At 41.4% G+C, this 23,394-nt stretch overlaps 1 protein-coding gene across 2 annotated transcripts in view; it reads right to left on the reverse strand.

Moving 5' to 3' along the window:
- The window catches only part of KIAA2012 (KIAA2012 ortholog), a 239,891-nt gene that overhangs the window by 157,941 nt on the left and 58,556 nt on the right, over window positions 1-23,394 (reverse strand). For both annotated transcript variants that reach the window (XM_040357236.1, XM_040357234.1), the window contains exons 5-6: window positions 7,461-7,660; window positions 5,056-5,242 (exon numbers count right to left, since the gene is read on the reverse strand). In XM_040357236.1, coding sequence (XP_040213170.1) covers window positions 5,056-5,242; window positions 7,461-7,660 — 387 coding nt within the window. The remainder of the gene's footprint in view (window positions 1-5,055; window positions 5,243-7,460; window positions 7,661-23,394) is intronic.

A 23,394-nucleotide genomic window follows, 5' to 3' on the forward strand; every position in this document is an offset into this window, starting at 1 on the left:
CTCCTCTCTTCCCTCAGTCCTATCCATCTATGCCTTTTACTACTCTACACCTCTCTCCAAGGGAATTCTCGAAGGAACATCCCCCCCCCCCCCCATCCCAAAGGTTGCAGTATGCTAGGCCATGCATCCTTTTTACACCTGTATTACAACGTGGATGAAATTATCTTTTGAAACATGTATTCTCTGTGACCAGCCTTACTACCTGTACTGTTAAACTATTACGACAAAAAAAATAAAGAATTGGCTACAAATGCACTTTAAATCAAAATGAACTGCCACAAATGACCACCAACAGTAAATTGCCTGCATTTGTCTATATAGAAGTACACTGATCTTGAGAACACTGTTCAACTTATTCCCTGCAGTTATATCTGGCTTCTTTCAAAAGTTCAAAAGTACTGTGAAACATAATACTCCAGCTTTGTTGCTTGCTGTTTCTAAAAGCCAAAACAATGCACCATTTGTTTAAACATAGTACTGTGATTTAACATACTTCATGTTGTGGTTGTCCTAATTCTGTGTCCTTTCCACTATGTTGTGATTGTTTTATTGAGGTTGCTTTGCTGTGGACAGTCTTTCCCTGTGCGTACTACCTCCCTACATTTATTTGTTTACTGTGTGAAATGCCAGATTTTTGACATTTTCTATTTGTAGAAATGCCATTATACTTAAAGTGGAAGTAAACCCATCTATTTCAAATAAGTTACATTTCCGGCACGTGCCAGAAATGTAACCCTCCCATTGGTTGTGCTCTCAACCAAACTGTTAAACCATCCAATGGTTCATGATCCATGTGCAGCATCATGGCAGTTGAAGATTAAACCGAGGCCAAGATGGCAGCTTCCTTGGCTAAAACCGATAGGTGGGTTTACTTCCACTTTAAGTTTTGTCAGTACTGGTTACTCTCATTATCAAAAAAAAAAAAAAAGGTTATCACAGGTAATGGGAGAACTCAGAAAGGATACCTGCCAAGACACTAGTGAGAGGTGATGCTAGCTGAGAAGAAAATGAGAAGGTGGAACTTCAGGTAGTTTGGGATCGCGTGGGAAAGGATTAAAACCCCTGTCAGCATTTATTTGCTGACTGTGTCCCTGTTCTCACTACTACTACTACTGTTCTCACTACTCCTCACCTAATGGTCCCTGGGACAAGAAGTCATGGGAAACCAACAGGTATTCAAATAGCAATAAAACCTAAAAGAAGTGTTATCTCTACCCAGCTATATTACAATAAAGTCATTGTTTTGCTGTCTATGTCTAGGTTGGAAATATTCAACTACTCACTTCCTGTCCTGCTGACCACACAGGAAAGGGTAATCTTTTTTTTTTTGTGAGGACAAACAATAATTAAACCCTGACAAAAGGTCTATCCTTCATCCTAAATCAATTACCTTGTGTCAAGTAAATTTCTTGTTATTTTAATAACTGTATACAACCTGGTTACCAAGTCCTTATTTACCGTAAAACACAGGCTTGGGCCTGTACTTAGTGCAGCAAGGTGTGAGAGGGCAGCAACAATACAACTTTCATTATAATTTTTATATTTTTTTTACTTATCATTGTCTTGCAACCTCTAGACATTTAATGGTAAATCAAAGAATTTGTATTAGTTTGCTGAGACATTCACAGATGTGTATAGATCACCAGTGGACTCCTCTAGGTGAAGAGACAATGGAACATTGGGTGTTTATCAGAAACCCGTGCACAAAAGCAAGAGCCTCGGATTTAAAGCTGAGATTTAGGTATGGCTATTTTTTTTAGAAAATGTAGAAGTGTGTATGGGGACAGCGCTGTTTTTGTTTTGTTGTGTGTTATGGCTATTTTTTTTTTATAGTTCCATTATTTCAAATTGGACCAATGTACTGTAAGTATGTACAATAAAACCTTGGTTTGAGAGTAACTTGGTTTGAGAGCGTTTTGCAAGACAAACAACATTTTTTTTATAAATTTTGACTTGGTATTGTTAAGGAAATGTGTAAGTTCTGTATATAATTGTATTCTATTTTGTATGTTTTACACACTGCCCTCATAATACTAATAACACTAATAATGTTTTCAGTACATGTTTGCATTCTTTCGTGTCCTGATTAGAATTAGTCTGCCTATGTTACGCCCCTTGTTACCATAAAAGTACAATTGTAATATTAATGTGATACCTACGTAATCATGTGTATAAAAACCTACAATTGTGTCATAATAAAGGAGAACAGTTATTTGGAAAGATGCTGAGTGTATTTTTTGTGTCGGTTCCCTACTGCAGTAGTTATTATTAATTTGGAACCACTAATCAATATGAGGATAGGAGTTGCCTATCTATAAAATGTCCAGGTCAATATACAAGCGTTGTCTTGATATAAGAGTAGCGTCATGTCACACCTGAGTATAAAAGAGAAGAGAGGTGCCTCTAAGTGTAGCAATATGGTTACATTTAATGAAGGTACAACATTTAGCAACATATTGCTACATTTAGAGGCGCCTCTCTTCTCTTTAAGGCCCATTTCACACGGTCAGACCAATCAGGTCCGCCTGTCAGTTTTGTCGGTGGACCTGAACGGCCGCTCCATGCATGCCTATGGAGCGTCGGATGTCAGCAGAGACATGTCCGCTGACAGCCGACCCGATCCAATCCGCCAAAATCAGACATATGGCAACACGCCCCCATCCGTCCATGCAGATCAGATCGGGTGAGAGCTGATGAAAACGGACATGCTGTAAATGGTTGTGGAATGAGTTTCCATTATTTCTTATGAAGAAATTTGCTTTGATATACAAGGGCTTTGGATTACAAGCATGTTTCTGGAACAAATTATGCTTGCAATCCAAGGTTTTACTGTATGTGTTATACCTTTGAGATTTTCATGGAAGCTGGAAATACCTATTTTCGTCACTTTATATCACACAAATACTTTGTGTCACTTCTGGCACTGTATAATTTATTTGGAGCACAACACCATTATATTGATTTTTTACAGGCACCAATATTACAGTGATCTCCAGTAGCTTAATGGGTCCCATGCCAAGTGTCTGCTCTGTTGCTTAGGCAGGCCATACACAATTTAAATCTAGGTAAATTCAGCAGCCGAGATGCAAACTGTGTATGGGCAGGCTGAATGTATGAAGTTAAACGACTGGTACAATCAGCATGCTGGGTTTTACCTTCGATTATCGCTAGTGGCTGCCAGGGCTGCTGATAAGGCAGTACAACTGGTCCTGTTGTACCGGGCCGGCCACATCAGCTCCACAGGGGGGCGGGCAGAAATACAGTTCATTATGGCATAATAAAATAATAGGACTTGCTATTTTTCTCCCCCGGTGGGGTAAACGCTCCTCGAGAGCCATCAGTCAGTGCCACCTTTTAGTGCCCATCAGCCAGAGCCATCTATCAGTGTGTCACATGACATTAAAAAAAAGTATCTGTAATTGGTATCGGCGAGTACTTGAAAAAAAGTATCGGTACTTGCACACGGTCTTAAAAAAGTGGTATCTGGACAATCCTAGTAATAATGGAGCAGTTAAGCCCTGTACACACGATCAGAAAATCATGCAAAAAATACAGATTTCAGAGCGATAGTACAAAAATCTGATCGTTAGTACAGAGCTTTCGAGAGCCGATCAGGACAGTTCATCTGATATTATTTGATCGGACTTTCACAAATGTTTTTTTGTACGATGCCAGATTGTATGATTTTCATTTAATCGGTACAGTTGTCATTCGAAAATGCAATACAAATACACTACAACACATGACATCACTTCCAAATTTACGTACAAGACTTTTTGTGCCTTTAATAAACTCTTCAGGTTCAGGAGTAAGCGTGCAAAAAAAAAAAAAACCTGCCGATCATTCGTCCGATAATCTCATCGTGTGTACCAAACATTACACATGCCAAAAGTATCAACTTTTTTTGTCCTGGACATATTCAAGACAATATGTACAAATAAACTTTGATACTTTTGGCATGTGTCACTGCTCCATTATTACCATTTCTATTTGCTCTTCTCTATAATTGATAATTGATAATATTGCATTGAATTTTACAGAAAATCACAATGCTGCAGATTAAAAAAGAAAAGGTCGTTTTTAATAACATTAAATTACTATATGGCCGTGGTAGTTTTTGTATATGCTATATTATTTTTATATGCTATTTTCCCCACAAAAGTGGAGTTACCCTTTAAGTGTTTAGGCAGACGTTTCAACAGAAGCTAGCACCCAAGTATATACTAGTATACCGTATTGACTATACAGACCAGATGAAGTGAATGATCAGTCATAGGTACAAACAGTAACATACATTAAAGCGGGGGTTCCGTGGTCTGTAAGTTTTATTTTTTTTGGTTCATTAAACTCTTCTAATGTTCAAAAAATAGTACTCACATATTTAATGTCGCTACTGCCCCGCATTCTCCGTTGGCATTAAATGTGTCATTATAAAATTTTATGCTGGCCGTTTCCATTTTGCTTGTGGGCAGCGTGAAGCCCACAAGCAAATGCTCCCGGGAAGCGGTGAATGCTTGTCACGTGACCGGCTGCATGAGTCACGTGACGAGTAAAATCACGCAATATTTGCTCTTTATGCCTTCTGAATCGTCTCCTGGGAAGCGTGACGCTGTGCTCCCAGGAGACATTGCTAAATCATCCCAAGAAGCACTGGGGCGCAGGGAGATGAAGTGACACACCCCCTCCCGCAGGAGGAAAACCAGGAAGTGCCAGCTACAGACTACAGATCTAAGGTATTGGATTGATATTGCAAAGTATGGATACCGATCTGTTTAAATACACACGAAGATAGTCCGATTAAGCAATACATAAGGTTTAGGGTGAACCTCCGCTTTAACTACAGAAATGTATATAAACTAATTTTATTAATACGCACACAGATACTGACAGATTATAAACTGTCTGTATATATATATATATATATATATATGTGTATGTATATATATATATATATATATATATATATATATATATATACACATATATATGTATATATTTCTGCAACCATTGTTTTAAACATCAGAGTGACATTAAGGGTCTAAGTTGACTACTCACCATAAGGGTATTTCCTTTGACCAGTAAAATGGCCACCATAAAATGTAGTATGTGACTTCTGGTTAGAGTGTGAAGAATTATCCTTCCCAAATGTCACCTCCAAAGGAACAGGAGGCTTTTCATAATAGTCAGTCCTGTTACTTATTGTATCATCTTCTTTTTTCTGACTGTACTTTGTCTCTCTCTGCTGGATGACAAAATAATATTATCACGTCAGCAGTGTAAGGACAAATATAAAGGATATTTACATAAAGCAGTTAGTGTGTGGCTACATCCTGATACAATATTTTCCTATTTTGTACATGGAAAACTTAATAGAAAAGTCTATAAATGTGTGTATATTGTTAAAGTACATTGTAGTACATACACTATATACAGTGCCTTAAAAAAATATTTATACTGCTTGAAATTTTCCACATTTTGTCACAACATGTTACAACACAAAACGTAAATGTATTTTATTGTTTTTTTTTTTTTTGATAGACCAACACAATGGGGGTTATTTACGAAAGACAAATCCACTTTGCTCGACAAGAGCAAAGTGAACTTGAAATTGCCCTGAAAGGGCGCTTGGAAGTGCAGTCGCTGTAGATGCGACGGGGACATGCAAGGCATTTTAGCTTGCACATGATTGGATGATAAAATGAGCAGAGCTTCCCCTCATTTCAGATCTACCCCTCAGATTTACAGCGACTGCACTTCCAAGTGCACTTTCAGTGTAATTTCAAGTGTAGTTTGCACTTGTAGTGCAAAGTGTATTTGCCTTTTCGTAAATAACCCCCATTGTCTTATTAGAATGAAATTACAAAAAATATACGCTTACGATTTCTGTTTGTTTACTTTATTTAAAGCGTCTATAAAAGAATGCCTAATGTTTCAGTGGTTGTCAGTGCATTAAAAGAATCCTGTACTGACAAAAAATATATGCAGACTACCATAGCCATCTATAGCTTTTGAATGCCTTTTGAATGTTTTCTCTCGCTTCCTGCCCTGGTAACACACTGGGGTTGATTTACTAAAGGCAATGAGACTGTGCACTCTGCAAGTGCAGTTTCTCCAGAGTTTCGTAAATGAGGAAAGGCTTCACTTTACAAAGAATACCCAATCATGTGCAAGGAAAATAAAAAAAATTGCATTTTTGCTTGCACGTGATTGGATGATGTAAGTCAGCAGAGCTTCTGCTCATTACAAAGCTTTGGAGAAACTGCTCTTGCAAAGTGCACTTTAGTAAATCAACCCCATAGTCACTTGGAGAGAAAGTGAGGAGATTCGGTCACAGAGGTGGGTAAAGCTAAACAAAGTTCTAACCCTAACCTAAAGTTTTGGTTGCAGATAAACTTTAAGCATATTAACAATTAAATAATGAGAATGAAACATTCTTATAATGATTACAGCAAGTGGTTAGAATAAGAAAAAAAGGATTCTCTGCTCTAAGCTACTGCTCCCCAGTGCCCCTCGAGCTCCAGGTGCCGGTGTTCTGCCAAATAAGTTCTGCCCGGCGGATAAGGACTCCCTTGTACTGCGCAGGCGCGGCGCTGAGTCTCCGAAAATAGGCGAACATGTAGAGCTGAGAGTCAGCTCTACACGGCGCATGCGCAATGACTATCACATATGCCGCACACTCCCGATGCTAGTGCTACTCTGCAAGGGGCGGGGGTGATTTTAACAATAAAGTACACATCTTAGCGGAGCGTGTTGGCCATCTGAGTTAAATGTGCAAATCCGCCCATGAACATTACCATTGCAAAACCCGCCCATCAACACGTCCCGCTAAGACGTGTACTTTAATGTTAAAATCACCCCCGCCCCTTGCAGAGTAGCACTAGCATCGGGAGCGTGCAGCATTAGTGATAGTCATTGCGCATGCGCCGTGTAGAGCTGACTCTTAGCTCTACATGTTCGGCTATTTTCGGAGACTCAGCGCCGCGTCTGCGCAGTACAAGGCGGCTCGGTTGAGGTTCGAACTGCGCAAGCGCCGCGCCTGCGCAGTACAGGGGGGTCCTAGTCTGCCGGGGGAACATTTTCGGTAGGACACCGGACGCAAAAAAGGCTGCCCCCACTGGCTAGATCACAAGTGTTCATGTTTATTGTAGAAACTGTCCACAGACATGGCAATGGTGGTCCCTGTCCTCTAGAGGAGCAGATCTAAGGAGGAGAATGCCATTGCCATGCCTGTGGACAGTTTCTACAATAAACGTGGATGCCTGTGATCTATCCAGTGTTCGGTAGCCTTTTCTTCAACTCTCTCAGTAAACAGCCCAGTATTAGCACAGTAGCTGAAAATGTATACATAAATCTGGACACTGTACAGATACTAGAAGCTGATAGGCAATTCAACCTGTTTGAATGCACTCAGAACTAATAAGGCAGCTTTGGGTTGACATAACAGATAGTAATGGTTTTACCATGTGTGAGTTATATTGCTCCTTGGGTTTCCACGAACTTTGGGTAGCATGTGATTTGGTTCGTTCAGGGCTTGACTTCCTAAAGGCTCCAGTACCAGATAATGTTACAGTTGAGTGCTTTCCATTTACTTCAAGGATTTCTCCGTAAGCTCCCAATTCTTCCTCATTTCCAGTCTCCTCCTCAACCGGGGTACAACGTCCTAATGAGAACATACCATGAGTATGTATTAGGCTGCTAGGCATGGCTAAGTAAGTATAACTGTAGATAGGTTCTAGAAATTTAGATTTTAGACCCCTTTCACACTGGGTCTGCGTTAGCGCTAAATCGCTGCTCGCTTTAGTTCTGTTTAACCACTTAAGCCCGGACCATTTATTTGTTTTTTTGCGATTCGGCTCTGCATTGCTTTAACTGACAATTGCGCAGTCATGCGATGTGGCTCCCAAACACAATTGGCGTCCTTTTTTTCCCCACAAATAGAGCTTTATTTTGGTGGTATGTGATCACCTCTGCAGTTTTTATTTTTTGCGCTATAAACAAAAATAAAGCAACAATTCTGAAAGAAAATCAATATTTTTTACTTTTTGCTATAATAGATACCGCCCAAAAATATATAAAAATAAAAAAAAATCCTCAGTTTAAGTCAATACGTATTCTTCTACATATTTTTGGTTAAAAAAATCGCATAAAAGCGTTTATTGATCGCTTTGAGCAAAAGTTATAGGCCCGGATTCAGAAAGGACTTACGCCGACGTATCTTCTGATACGCCACGTAAGTCCACGGATCCGCCGTCGTATCTATGCGCCTTATTCAGCAAACAAGATACGCCTGAATGTTGGCTTCTTACTACCAACGTAAGTCTCCTACGCGGTCGTATCTTGGGCGCATATTTACGCTGGCCGCAAGGGGCGCTTCCATTGATTTACGCGTTGAATATGTAAATGACCTAGATACGCCGATTCACAAACGTACTTACGCCCGTCGCTGTAACCTGCGCCGTTTACGTAAGGCGTACGTCCGGCGTAAAGTTATTCCACCTAAAGCAGGGGTAAGTCATGTTAGGGTATGGACGACGGAACAGCCGTCGTATTTTACGTCGTTTACGTAGGTCGTACGTGAATGGGGCTGTGCGTAGGTTACGTTCACGTTGTAGGCATTGAGCCGTCGTATCTTAGGGAGTATATGCGACGTGATTCTGAGCATGCACGCGCTTGCGCCGTTCGTTCGGTCATTCATTTGCATGGGGTCACGGTTCATTTACATGTATCACACCCTCCTTCAACCTACTATGAATTAGGCGGGCTTACGCCGGCAAATTTACGTTACACCAGCGCAAGTTTGGGAGCGAGTGCTTTGTGAATACTGCTCTTGCCTCTCAGAGTTATGTTGGCGTAGCGCATATGAGATGCGCTACGCCGGCACAAAGATGCACCGATCTACGTGAATCTGGGCCATAGCGTCTACAAAATAGGGGATAGTTTTATGGCATTTTTATTAATAATTTTTTTTACTAATAATGGCGGCGATCAGCGATTTTTATCGTGACTGCAACATTATGGCGGACAAATCGGACACTTTTGATACATTTTTGGGACCATTGTCATTTTTACAGCGATCAGTGCTATAAAAATGCACTGATTACTGTGAAAATGACACTGGCAGTAAAGGGGTTAACCACTAGGTGGCGCTGTAGGGGTTAAGTGTGCCCTAGTGAGTGCTTCTTACTGTAGGGGGGAAGGGCTGTGTGTGACAAGACAGTGATCACTGTTTCTGATTACAGGAAGCGGTGATCACTGTCATTGTCACTAGGCAGGCTTGTTTACATCAGCATCTCCCCGTTCTTCCTCACTGTGAGACGATCGTGGGTATCCCTGCGGTGATCGAGTCCGCGGGTCCCGCAGTCGGGCTTTCTTTTTTTGGCTTTCCTTTTTTATTTTCAGTGATTCAGCCAGTAAGTGTGTGTGTGAGTGTGTGTGTGTGTGTGTTTTTTTTTTTTTTTCAAAAGAACAAGCAGATTGTATCAGATACAGGAATGAGAGAAACCATTTACCATTGACAGGGATGGTTACAATCATCAGCTTTTATTTATTTATATAAAATCTTTATCCCAAAAGTGAAAAAAAAAAAACAGTTGCTGTAACTGCTTATTAGGTAGTAGCTGGAGTTTGGCTTCAATTTGTTGGTATATCTAAATCTGCTAGTACATCTAACACTCCCCTCCCTGCTGACTGACAGTGCTACTGTCCTAATGTGACCCCTGTGCTCCTTCATCCAGTGGGGGCACACTAATGCAAGAGCTGTGGTACTGGCTAGATAATCAGGTGAAAACAGAGGGGGGAAAAAGCCTAAATAAACAAAATCAATGCAGCCACTGCATCTAAAAATTGATAAGCTGCAAGTTTCCTTTATTTCATTGTTTTTTGTGGAAAAACCGTGACATAAGGCTCAATTCACAACGCTAACACACCAGGATAAAAATCTATGTTTTGAAAATAATAACAGTTTTTCAAATAAGATTTGAAGATGACACATGTAAGTGCCCATTCACACTACCGCGACTTGGGATCCGACTTGTGTCGCCCCAAGTCGCACGACATGAGAAATTACATTAAAGTGAATGAGAGCCGTCTTAATGCACGCTACTGAAGTTGCTCTGACTTCAGAAAAGGTTCCTGTACTACTTCAAGGCGACTTCTAGGCAACTTGTACCCATTGATTTCAATTGAAGTTGCCTCCAAAGTCGGATCACTGTCTTAACTGAATCAACTTTAACCACTTCCAGCCCAAGGACGTCATATGACGTCCTGGACTTTCAGTGGGGATATCTGAATGATGCCTGCAGCCACAGGCATCATTCAGATATCCATCTCTTCAGCCAGGGAATCCCTGCACCATAAGAATGATCATAGCGGCGGTTCCGCCGCTTGATCGTTCTTATAGGCCGCCACCATCCGGTGCATCTCCGGGCTCTCCCGTGCCATCGGAGACCCGGAGAAACGATCCGCCGGCATCCGATGGAAACCATAGAGTAGACTGGTGAGCAGATGGTCACCAGTCATCTCTATGATCGTCGGAGGCCCGGGCGCGATGTTATGACGTCACACCCGGGTCCTGGAATGTAAACACAGCCGCAATCGCGGCTGAAAACATTAGATCGGTGAATTTTTTTTTCACGATCTAATGCTTTCCAGCCTGGAGGAGAGATGTGGGGTCTTATTGACCCTGCATCTCTCCATAAAGAGTACCTGTCACAGTGATTCCTATTACAAGGGATGTTTACATTCCTTGTAATAGGAATAAAAGTGATCAAAAAAAAAAAATGTCAAAAAAAGTGTAAAAATAAAAGAAGTTGAGTAAAATAAAAAATAAAATAATAAAAAAAAATGTTTTAAACGCCCCTATCCCCAGTAGCTCGCGCTCAGAAGCGAACACACACGTAAGTCCCGCCCACATATGTAAACGCCATTCAAACCACACATGTGAGGTATCGCCGCGTGCGTTAGAGCGCCAGCAACAATTCTAGCACTAGACCTACTCTGTAACTCTAAATTTGTAACTTGTAAAAAAAAAATAAGCGACGCCTATGGAGATTTTTAAGTACTGACATTTGGCAACATTCCATGAGTGTGCGCAATTTTAAAGCGTGACATGTTAGGTATCTATTTACTCGGCGTAACTTCATCTTTCACATTATACAAAAAAATTGGGCTAACTTTACTGTTTTGTTATTTTTTAATTCACAAAACCCCCAAAAAAAAGGCGTTTGAAAAATTATTGCGCAAATACTGTGCGAGATAAAAAGTTGCAATGGCCGGCATTTTATTCCCTAGGGTGTCTGCTAAAAAAATATATATAGTGTTTGGGGGTTCTGAGTAATTTTCTAACAAAAAAATTGTGATTTATGCATGTAGGAGAGAAGTGCCAAAATAGGCCCGGTATGGAAGTGGTTAAGGAAGAGAAAATGGTTTTCTTAGGCAAACCCCTCCCTCCCACAGAGCTGAGCATTGTTTGATTGGCCACTGGCAAAGTTGCCTGTCCTGGAGGCGCCTCGAAGTTGCCTTGAAGTTGCCTCAAGTTGCCTCGCAAAGTCGTGCCGACTTTCATGTCACTGTAGTGTGAACCGGCAGTAATAGTACAGCAGGCACATATCAGGAATATGACATTTTGGGTTTGCATAATCTTAAAGACTTTGAACACCTTTTGTTTTGATGCACATGTAATATATTTAGCTGAGTTAACCACTTGCCGACCACCTGCATGCAGAGTACTTCGGGTGTAGAATACATTATGGTCAACATTTATGAAGAATTTAGATTTTTACATTGTTTAAATATATTCTTTTTTCGTTTATTTCGCACAACTATATATATATATATATATATATATATATATATATATATATATATATATATATATATATACAGTGTAACCTTGGTTTAAGAGTAACTTGGTTTGAGAGCGTTTTGATTTGCAAGTAACTTTTTTTTTTAATTCTGACTCGGGTTGCTAAATAGGCCTGCAGTACTTCATTTGGCCTGAGGTATGGGGGAGCAGAATCCGAGTAGAGCTGAAAATAGGCCTGCAGTATCTAATTTGGCCTGAGGTACGGGGGGGCAGGAAAACGAGCCAAAGTGTCCTCGGCTGTTTTCGGCGCTCTCTGGTACTCCCCACCTCTGCCCGCATTTGGTATTGCATCCCATTGAAGTCAATGCGAAATGAATTATTTTCGCTTCCATTGACTTCAATGGGAAAACTCGCTTTGATATGCAAGTACTTTGGATTACGAGCTTACTAGAATGGATTATGCTTGTAATCCGAAGTTTAACTGTGTGTGTATATATATATATATACTAGCTGAATACCCGGCGTTGCCCGGTCTTCCTAACTTAACCTTTTGGGGAGGAAAATCATAGTAATATAAATATACCCATCTTTTATATAAGGGTGTAGGTAAGGGTTAATTTAATTGTCATATATTTTTATTTGGCATATAAGTAATATGTGTACCAGGTATTATTGAAATATCTCCAGGCGTACAGAAGTTATGTGGGAACATACATTTCCCATTGATTTGCATGGGACTTTAAACAAAAACCCCGACCCTCACAAATGGGGGTAGTTAAGGGATAAATTAACTATCCTATAGTTTAAGTGGACATATAAGTAACATGTGACCAAGTGTTATCGAAATATCTACAGCCGTTTGGAAGTTATGAAGTAACATGTATTTCCCATAGAGTTGAATGGGACTTTAAAGAAAAACCCCGACCATGGCAAATGGGGGTGGGTAAGGGTTAAACCACCTATCCTATGTTTGTTGCTGACATATAAGTAACATGTGTGCCAAGTTTCATGTTAATATCTTTAGCCGTTTGGACGTGATGCTGGAACATACATACATACATACATACATACACACACACACGTTGAGTTTTATATATATAGAGATATATATATATATATATATATATATATATATATATATATATATATATATATATATATATATATATATATATATATATATAAACAGTGGTGATCAAATACCACCAAAAGAAAGCTCTATTTGTGTGAAAAAATTATATAAAATTTGTTTGGGTACAGTGTTGCATGACCACACAATCGTCAGTTAAAGCGGATGTGCCATGGGAACAAAATATTAAAAGTCAGCAGCTACAAATACTGCAGCTGCTGACTTTTAATATTAGGACACTTACCTGTCCTGGAGTCCAGCGCCGATCGCAGCAGAGCACGAGCGATCGCTCGTCACTCTGCTGCTCCCCCCGCCATCCACGCTGAGGGAACCAGGAAGTGAAGCGCTGCGGCTTCACTGCCCGGTTCCCTACGGCGCATGCGCGAGTCGCGCTGCGCCCGCCGATTGGCTCACACGCTGTGTGCTGGGAGCCGAGTGTTCCCAGCACACAACGGGCGACAGACGGGATGTGACGGAATGCCCGTCTTTCGCCCGTAGCGTGTGGCCGGAAGTGGGTGCAAATACCTGTCTTTAGACAGGTGTCTGCACCCCCCTCCCCCCTGAAAGGTGTCAAATGTGACACCGGAGGGGGGGAGGGTTCCGATCAGCGGGACTCCACTTTAGGGTGGAGGACCGCTTTAAAGTAGCGCAGTGCTGAATAGCAAAAAATGGCCTGGTCAGGAAGGGGGTAAAATCTTTAAAGCCCCTGTTCAGCCAAAACCTTTAAGTACGTTTTGGAGAAAGCAATGAAAGTTTACAGCATCTGTCAGGTTTTTATGCCATCTTCGTTCATATTGGGGAGATCTCACTTCTGTTAGAAATACAGTATTTCACAAAAGTGAGTACACCCCTCACATTTTTGTAAATATTTTATTTTATCTTTCCATGTGACAACACTGAAGAAATGACACTTTGCTACAATGTAAATTAGTGGGTGTACAGCTTGTATAACAGTGTAAATTTTCTGTCCCCCTCAAAATAACTCAACACACAGCCATTAATGTCTAAACCGCTGGCAACAAAAGTGAGTACACCCCTAAGTGAAAATGTCCAAAGTGTCAATATTTTGTGTGGTCACCAATATTTTCCAGCACTGCCTTAACCCTTTTGGGCATGGAGTTCACCAGAGCTTCACAGATTGCCACTGGAGTCCTCTTCCACTCCTCCATGAGGACATCACAGAGCTGGTGGATGTTGAATACCTTGCGCTCCTCCACCTTCCGTTTGAGGATGCCCCACAGATGCTGAATGGGGTTTAGGTCTGGAGATATGCTTGGCCAGTCCATCACCTTTACCCTTAGCTTCTTTAGCAAGGAAGTGGTCATCTTGGAGGTGTGTTTGGGGTCGTTATCATATTAGAATACTGCCCTGCGGCCCAGTCTCCAAAGGGTGGGGATCATGCTCTGCTTCAGTATGTCACAGAACATGTTGGCATTCATGGTTCCCTCAATGAACTGTAGCTCCCCACTCATGCAACCCCAGACCATGACACTCCCACCCCCATGCTTGACTTTAGGCAAGACACACTTGTCTTTGTACTCCTCACCTGGTTGCCGCCACACACACCTGACACCATCTGAACCAAACATGTTTATCTTGGTCTCATCAGACCACAGGACATGGTTCCAGTAATCCATGTTCTCAGGGCTTTTTTTTCTCAAACAATAGGTGCTGGAACTCAACCACGACCCCCCCAACACCCCTCCACCCACACATACACCCTCCAAATCACAAAAAATAGTGGGAGTGGTCAGATTTCAGAAACATTAGGAGGGTCTTAAAGAGGCATTAAATACCAGGATTGCATTACATACAGAGTGCAGAGTTTAGGGGGGTTACACACAGAGTGCAGAGATGTCACTTGTAAACACAAAAACTAGACTTATGTGTTTACAAGTGATTGTGGTGAGCAGGCCTCAAAGGGTCTGAGCCAGAGGTGGTGGAACTGAGTTCCACCAAGTTCCCCCTGAAAAAAAGCCCTGCATGTCCTTAGTCTGCTTGTCTTCAGAAAACTGTTTGCAGGCTTTCTTGTGCATCATCTTTAGAAGAGGCTTCCTTCTGGGACGACAGCCATGCAGCCATGTTTGTATAACAACACATCCCCCATTATCTTGTTGTTGGTCAATGCCTAGAATCTGGCTTTTTAACCTTAGGAAATCTTTATGACCAGTTATCCATCTTCTGTTAAGTGATGAACAAAACCTGTTTTGTTTCATAGTCATGTAATTATAAATCAGCCCCTCCCCTCTCTATTGTTCTGTAAACCAATAAATACTGTATGACTTTTTCAATAAATTCAGATACCACATGAATGCATAACCTGTCTCAAGTATCATGGTATCTCCCCAGCGGTCTAAGGGCACTGTTGGTAGACCTATAAAGAATGATGTTTCGCCCGGAATAACCAATATTTTCTTTTTCCACGTCTATTTCCCAAAGACAACCTCTGGATATGATGCTGAGCACGTGCACTCAACTTTTTTGATCGATCGTGGCGATGTCTGTTCTCAGTGGAACCTGTCCTGGTAAACCACTGTATGGTCTTGGCCACCATGCTGCAGCTCAGTTTCAGGGTCTTGGCAATCTTCTTATAGCCTAGGCCAGTGATGGCGAACCTTGGCACCCCAGATGTTTTGGAATGATGCTCAGCTACACTGCAGATTACATGAGAATCATGGGAAATGTAGTTCCAAAACATCTGTGGTGCGAAGGTTCGCCATCTTTATGTAGAGCAACAATTATTTTTTTCATAGTGAGAGCGATAACACCAAATTTAACACACCAGCTCCCCATTCACACCAGAGACCTTGTAACACTAACGAGTCACATGACACCGGGGAGGGAAAATGGCTAATTGGGCCCAATATTTTGGACATTTTCACTCAGGGGTGTACTCACTTTTGTTGCCAGCGGTTTAGACATTAATGGTTGTGTTGAGTTATTTTGAGGGGACAGCAAATTTACACTGTTTATACAAGCTGTACACTCACTACTTTGTAGTAAAGTGTAATTTCTTCAGCGTTGTCACATGAAAAGATATAATAAAATATATACAAAAATGTGAGGGGTGTACTCACTGTTGTGGGATACTGTATATCTAATGGAAAAACAGAGAAGAATACATATGTAACAGAGTGAGGATGGGTTAGAGCCTTTGACAATTGTTTTATAGTTGTTTTGTGTCTTCCTATCCTGATATCAACTGCCCCTCTTCTCCTGTTTCTTGTAGAGAATTGACAAGTAGGGTAAATCTGAAAGAAATGTTAACTCTTCCCCATTCTATGGAAAAGTACAAAAAAATGTTGGAATTAGGCTTCAAAGTAAAATAAAACAATTTCTATCTATAGTTTTTATTTCTATATAGTGTATAGATACAGTTGTGTTCAAAATTATTCAACCCCCCAATGCTGTAAAGGGTTTTAGGGAATTAAGTGTACATTTGTAATTGTATTCAGAATGAAATCCTACAAGGACTTCTTAAAGAACAATATGCAACTAAAATGACATCAATTGGTTTTTTAATACAGTAGTAAATGTTTATTTTGTGAATTCTTTATTTACACAATTATTCAACCCCTTAAAGACTACCACTCTGAAGAACAGAGGTTCATTGAAGTGTTTTCAATCAGGTATTGAAAACACCTGTGGATGTCAGGGAGCAGCAATAAAGCCTAATAAGCACCAATTAGGCAGCTTTAAAATTACTGTGATACTCGGCTCCTTCTAGACATTTACTGGTGTGGTTACAAACATGGTAAAGTCAAGAGAATGGTCTGGGAAGACAAGAGAAGAGGTGATTACTCTTCACAGGAAGGGCAATGGCTATAAGAAGATTGCAAAGATGTTAAACATACCAAGAGACACCATAGGAAGCATCATTCTCAAATTCAAGCCAAAGGGCACTGTTGAAACGCTACCTGGTCGTGGCAGAAAGAAGATGCTGACTTCGACTGCTGAGCGCTACCTGAAGCGTAGAGTGGAGAAAAGTTCCCTTGTGACTGCTGAGGAACTGACAAAAGATTTGTCAGATGTGGGTACTGAAGTTTCTGCTCAGACAATACGGCGCACACTGCGTAATGAAGGCCTCCATGCCAGAACTCCCAGGCGCACCCCCTTGCTGTCCCCAAAGAATAAGAAGAGTCTACTGCAGTATGCAAAAATCATGTGGACAAACCACAGAAGTTTTGGGATTGTGTTCTGTGGACTGATGAAACAAAATTAGAAGTGTTTGGGCCCATGGATCAACGCTATGTTTGGAGGAGGAAGAACAAGGCCTATGATGAAAAGAACACCTTGCCTATTGTGAAGCATGGCGGGGGGTCAATCATGCTTTGGGGCTGTTTTGCTTCTGCAGGTACAGAGAAGCTTCAGCGTGTGCAAGGTACCATGAATTCTCTTCAGTACCAGGAGATATTGGATAACAATGTGATGCAGTCCGTCACAAACCTGAGGCTTGGGAGACGTTGGACCTTTCAACAGGACAATGATCCCAAGCATACCTCCAAGTCCACTAGAGCATGGTTGCAGATTAAAGGCTGGAACATTTTGGAGTGGCCATCGCAGTCACCAGACTTAAATCCGATTGAGAACCTCTGGTGGGAATTAAAGAAAGCAGTTGCAGTGCGCAAGCCTAAGAATATGACTGAACTGGAGGCTTTTGCCCATGACGAATGGGCGAAGATACCCGTAGATCGCTGCAAGACACTTGTGTCAAGCTATGCTTCAAGTTTAAAAGCTGTTATAACTGTAAAAGGATGTTGTACTAAGTACTAAGATTGAATGTCAATTGGGGGGTTGAATAAAACTGATAATGATGTGAGCACAGAAAAGACATTTGTGGTTATTTCATTATAAATGTTATGTTATATTTGTCTGACCTACACATGCCTCTTTGATTTAATTGTAAGCAGGATGACAGGATGATCAAAATCAATGTCAAACTGGGCAAAACAATCAATTTCAGTGGGGGTTGAATAATTTTAAATACAACTGTACAGTGCATCCGAAAAGAATTCACAACGCTCCACTTTTTTCACAATTTGTTATGTTACAGCTTAATTCCAAAATGGATTAAATTCATAAATTTCCTCAAAATTCTACAAACAATACCCATAATGACAATGTGAAAGAAGTTTGTTTGAAATCTTTGCAATGTTATTAAAAAATGAAAAAATCACATGTACATAAGTATTCGCAGCCGTTGCCATGACACTCAAAATTGAGCTCAGGTGCATCCTGTTTTCCCTGATCATCCTTGAGATGTTTCTACAACTTGATTGGAGTCCACCTGTAATAAATTCAGTTGACTGGACATGATTTGGAAAGGCACACACCAGTCTATACAAAGTCCCACAGTTAACAGTGCATGTCAGAGCCACCATGACACTTCCTAGAGTGGGTTGCCCAGCCAAACTGAGCGATCGGTGAGAAGGGCCTTAGTCTGGGTGGTGAACAAGAAACCCGTTGATCACTCTGACAGAGCTCCAGCATTTCTCTGTGGTAAGAGAAGAACCTTGCAGAAGAACTACCATCTCTGTTGCACTCTACCAATCAGGCCTGTATGGTAGAGTGGCCAGACAGAAGCCACTCCTCAGTAAATGGCACATGACAGGCCACCTGGAGTTTGCCAAAAGGCACCTGAAAGACTTTCAGACCATGAGAAACACAATTTGCTGGTCTAATGGCAAGCGTCATGTCTGGAGGAACCCAGGCACCGCTCATCACCTGGCCAATACCAATCATGGTGGTAGCAGCATCATGCTGTGGGGATGTTTTTCAGCGGAAATAATGGGGAGACTAGTCAAGATCAAAGGAAAGATGAATACAGCAATTAACAGAGACAACATTAATGAAAACTTTCTCCAGAGTGCTCTGGACGTCAGACTGGGGCGGAGGTTCATCTTCTAGCAGGACTACGACCCTAAGCACACTGCCAAGATAACAAAGGAGAGGCTAACGGACAACTCTATAAATGTCCTTGAGTGGCCCAGCCAGAGCCCAGACTTGAGCCCGATTGAACATCTCTAGAGAGATCTGAAAATGGCTGTGCACTGACACTCCCCACCATCCAACCTGATAGAGCTTGAAATGTCCTGCAAAGAAGAATTGTAGAAACTGACCAACAATAGGTGTGCCAATCTTGTAGCATAATACATAAAATTACTTGAGGCTGTAATTGGTCGGGATTGTCTACACACGCTCGGAATTTACGAGAACGGATTTTGTTGTTGAAAAATTTGAGATCCAGCTAGAAGTTATGCATTAAGTGGATCTTTCATTTTCTTACAAGGTCTTCTTTAAGGTTCACTAATAGTGCAAAGAGCAGTATGAATCTATATATATAAAACTCAACGTGTGTGTGTGTATGTATGTAGGTATGTTCCAGCATCATGTCCAAACGGCTAAAGATATTAACATGAAACTTGGCACACATGTTACTTATATGTCAGCAACAAACATAGGATAGGTGGTTTAACCCTTACCCACCCCCATTTGCCATGGTCGGGGTTTTTCTTTAAAGTCCCATTCAACTCTATGGGAAATACATGTTACTTCATAACTTCCAAACGGCTGTACATATTTCGATAACACTTGGTCACATGTTACTTATATGTCCACTTAAACTATAGGATAGTTAATTTATCCCTTAACTACCCCCATTTGTGAGGGTCGGGGTTTTTGTTTAAAGTCCCATGCAAATCAATGGGAAATGTATGTTCCCACATAACTTCTGTACGCCTGGAGATATTTCAATAATACCTGCTACACATATTACTTATATGCCAAATAAAAATATATGACACTTAAATTAACCCTTACCTACAACCTTATATAAAAGATGGGTATATTTATATTACTATGATTTTCCTCCCCAAAAGGTTAAGATAGGAAGACCGGGCAACGCCGGGTATTCAGCTAGTCTATATATATAAAACTCAAGTGTGTGTATGTATGTTCCAGCATCACGTCCAAACGGCTAAAGATATTAACATGAAACTTGGCACACATGTTACTTATATGTCAGCAACAAACATAGGATAGGTGGTTTAACCCTTACCCACCCCCATTTGCCATGGTCTGGGTTTTCCTTTAAAGTCCCATTCAACTCTATGGGAAATACATGTTACTTCATAACTTCCAAACGGCTGTAGATATTTCCATAACACTTGGTCACATGTTACTTATATGTCCACTTAAACTATAGGATAGTTAATTTATCCCTTAACTACCCCCATTTGTGAGGGACGGGGTTTTTGTTTAAAGTCCCATGCAAATCAATGGAACAAAAAGATGGGTATATTTATATTACTATGATTTTCCTCCCCAAAAGGTTAAGATAGGAAGACCGGGCAACGCCGGGTATTCAGCTAGTTAAATATAAACTACAAGTTCCTCTCACAATTACAAATACAAATGTTTGTATAGGATCAAATTGTCAGTGCTAGCTGGCCCTGTGAGATGTAGTTCTACAAGCAAGATTGTGTAGGAGGTAGAAGAGGAGAAGAGTATATATATTGGATGTATATAGTTGCGTCCCTAAATATGACCAGAAATATGTTAACATCCCTCTACATTATTGAGTTCAGCCGCACAAAGCCAAGTCCATTAATTCATGGTTTGATGAGTTTGGTGTGGAGAACTCAAGTGGCCAGCACATGACCTCTGCCTCATTAAACACCTTTGGGATATATTGGAACTTCAATGGCGAGCCAGTTCTTCTCATCCAACATCAGCACCAGACCTCAGAAATGCTCTTTTGGTTAAATAGGCACAAATTCCCTTAGACACATTCCAAAGTCTAGTGAAAAAGCATTCCAGAAGAGTGGAGGCTAATAAAGCCACAAAAGGGAAAACCAGATGCATAAAAATGACTATGATTTTGGAATGGGATGTCATATAGGTGAAGACCCAGTGTCCCCAAATGTTTGGTGTGATATTGTAGGTCAGCATTACCAATTTAAAGCTTCCTAGATAGCTAAACTTCCCTAAACATTAGCCTTTTGCTACATTAAAGCGGGAGTTCACCCGAAAAACAATTTTTAACATTAGATTGAGGCTCATTTTGTCAAGGGGAATCGGGTGTTTTTTTAAAAATCGAAGCAGTACTTACCGTTTTAGAGATAGATCTTCTCCGCCGCTTCCGGGTATGGGCTGCGGGACTGGGCGTTCCTATTTGATTGACAGGCTTCCGACAGGCTTCCAAAGGTCGCATACATCGCGTCACAAGTAGCCGAAAGTCGGTGCGGCTCTATACAGCGCCTGCGCACCGACGTTCGGCTACTTTCGGAAAATTGTGACGCGATGTATGCGACCGTCGGAAGCCTGTCAATCAAATAGGAACGCCCAGTCCCGCAGCCCATACCCTGAAGCAGCGGAGAACATCGCTCTCTAAAAAGGTAAGTACTGCTTCTATTTTTAAAAAAAACACCCGATTCCCCTTGACAAAATGAGCCTCAATCTAATGTTAAAAGTTACGTTTTTGGGTGAACCTCCACTTTAAGCCTATCTGGGTTTGTTTCACTCAGACTAGCTCTCTTAATAGTCCTTGGATCAAGACCTCCAATTTGTTTTGGGTTCTTGTTCATTCAGACTCAGAGAGGCTTGTGTGTTGATCTAACATGCTGTCTCAGCAGCTTTGGCCTACACAGGACATCTGTCTGATTGAAGCCTCCTGTGTGTGTCTTGCAAGCATTATTATACATAGGTTCCTTACAAAGATCATACAGAAGAGGTTATGCTTTCAGGGGCAAATGCACTTAAAAGTTCATCAATTAAAATACTTTAAAGTACAGCATTTGCAAATACATCTTCCCATAGGATGCATGCTTATTATGTGGCTAAATATTCACAAACACAGTAATCCCTTTACAACCCAATAGCAAAATAAATTCTCAGAGCTGCTGAAATGCCCAGAACTGTAAAGTGAGAGAAACATGGATGTTGTGTAGCGGGTGGTTGCTACGAGTTACTACATCCACACATTTCACCCTGCGGCCAGACATCCATTAGACACACTCCTTTTGTCAATGAACAGTATTTTGCTTGTTTTTGTTATTTTATTAGGGGATTGAACTTGGTTGGGGAAGGGATATGGGATGCCCATAGAAACAGGTGAATAGTTGAAATCTTATAGCAATAGATGCAATACACTTCTTTAGATAGGATTTAGAAATGAGTGTGTCACACTTCTAAGATAGGATAAGATGTCTGACACTAAACTTGACAGACTTTTACCTCAGAACATCTCCTCCTGTCACAGTCTTATGCCGCGTACACACGGTTGGAATTTCCAACAACAAATATTCAATGTGAGCTTTTGGTCGGATATTCCGATTGTGTGTAGGCTTCATCGGACATTTGCTGTTGGAATTTCCGACTACAAATGTTTGAGAGCTGGTTCTCAACTTTTCCGACAACAAAAGTTCTTGTCGGAAATTCCGATCGTCTGTATGCAATTCCGACGCATAAAAATCATACGCATGCTCGGAATCAATTAGACGCATGCTCGGAATCATTGGACTTAATTTTTCTCAGCTCGTCATAGTGTTGTACGTGACCGCGTTCTTGACGTTCAGAATTTGTGTGACCGTGTGTATGCAAGACAAGTTTGAGCGAACATTCAGTCGGAAAAAAATCCACGGTTTGGTTGTCAGAATGATCGTGTGTATGCGGCATTAGTATTCCTGTCACATCATCAGATATTACTAGGCCTCACTCTGAATAAGTCCCAGTTTAAGTAGAAGATGAAACAGTTGAAGACCTGGGGCCTGCAGTACCCCTCATGACAGCAACCGGTCATTTTAGTAGTTTTATAGGTGATGGACTACTGATCCCAGCGGTCCAACTTGCAAATCCTGCCCGCCCTCATGGCTGCATCGACTTGACACAATCTCCACAGTCACTCCCTCTGGCTCTGCACCCAGCTCCCCTTACATGCCTCTTCCAGATCTCTCACTGTGGTTCCACTCATTGACACCTGCCCTGGATCCTTCCTGAAGGTCTTATGGAAGTGCGGACCAACTGCCTCTCCTAGCTCCTGTTCCAGGACACCTCCGTGACTGCGTAAAGAGAGGCTCTCTTCCAGCTCCCAAGCTTCTCTGCTAGATTTACATCCCCCACATGGGGGTGTTCCTCCTGCGCGGCAGTCTAGCACTCCCATCTTCAGTTCACCCAGCAGACAACTCCTTCCCCAGCAAGCTGACCATGGGTATATGTAGGAGGCCTGCCCCTGCCAATCCTAGCAGGGGATTGGTCAGAGCTCTTCACATGTACCCCATGTCAATCCAGCACATAGCCCTGCCCCTTTTCCAGAACATTCTCCACTGGAAAGAGGGGAGGCGCCCAAGAGCTGAAGTACATGTCAATCACCTACTGCTACACTAAACCACTCCCCTGCCCCAGTTCAAAAATAAACATGCCTAGCTCACAGCATAGGCCTGCTTAAATTTACATGCACTGGCAG

This window comes from Rana temporaria, chromosome 6, assembly GCF_905171775.1.
Source record: "Rana temporaria chromosome 6, aRanTem1.1, whole genome shotgun sequence".
NCBI lineage: Eukaryota > Metazoa > Chordata > Amphibia > Anura > Ranidae > Rana > Rana temporaria.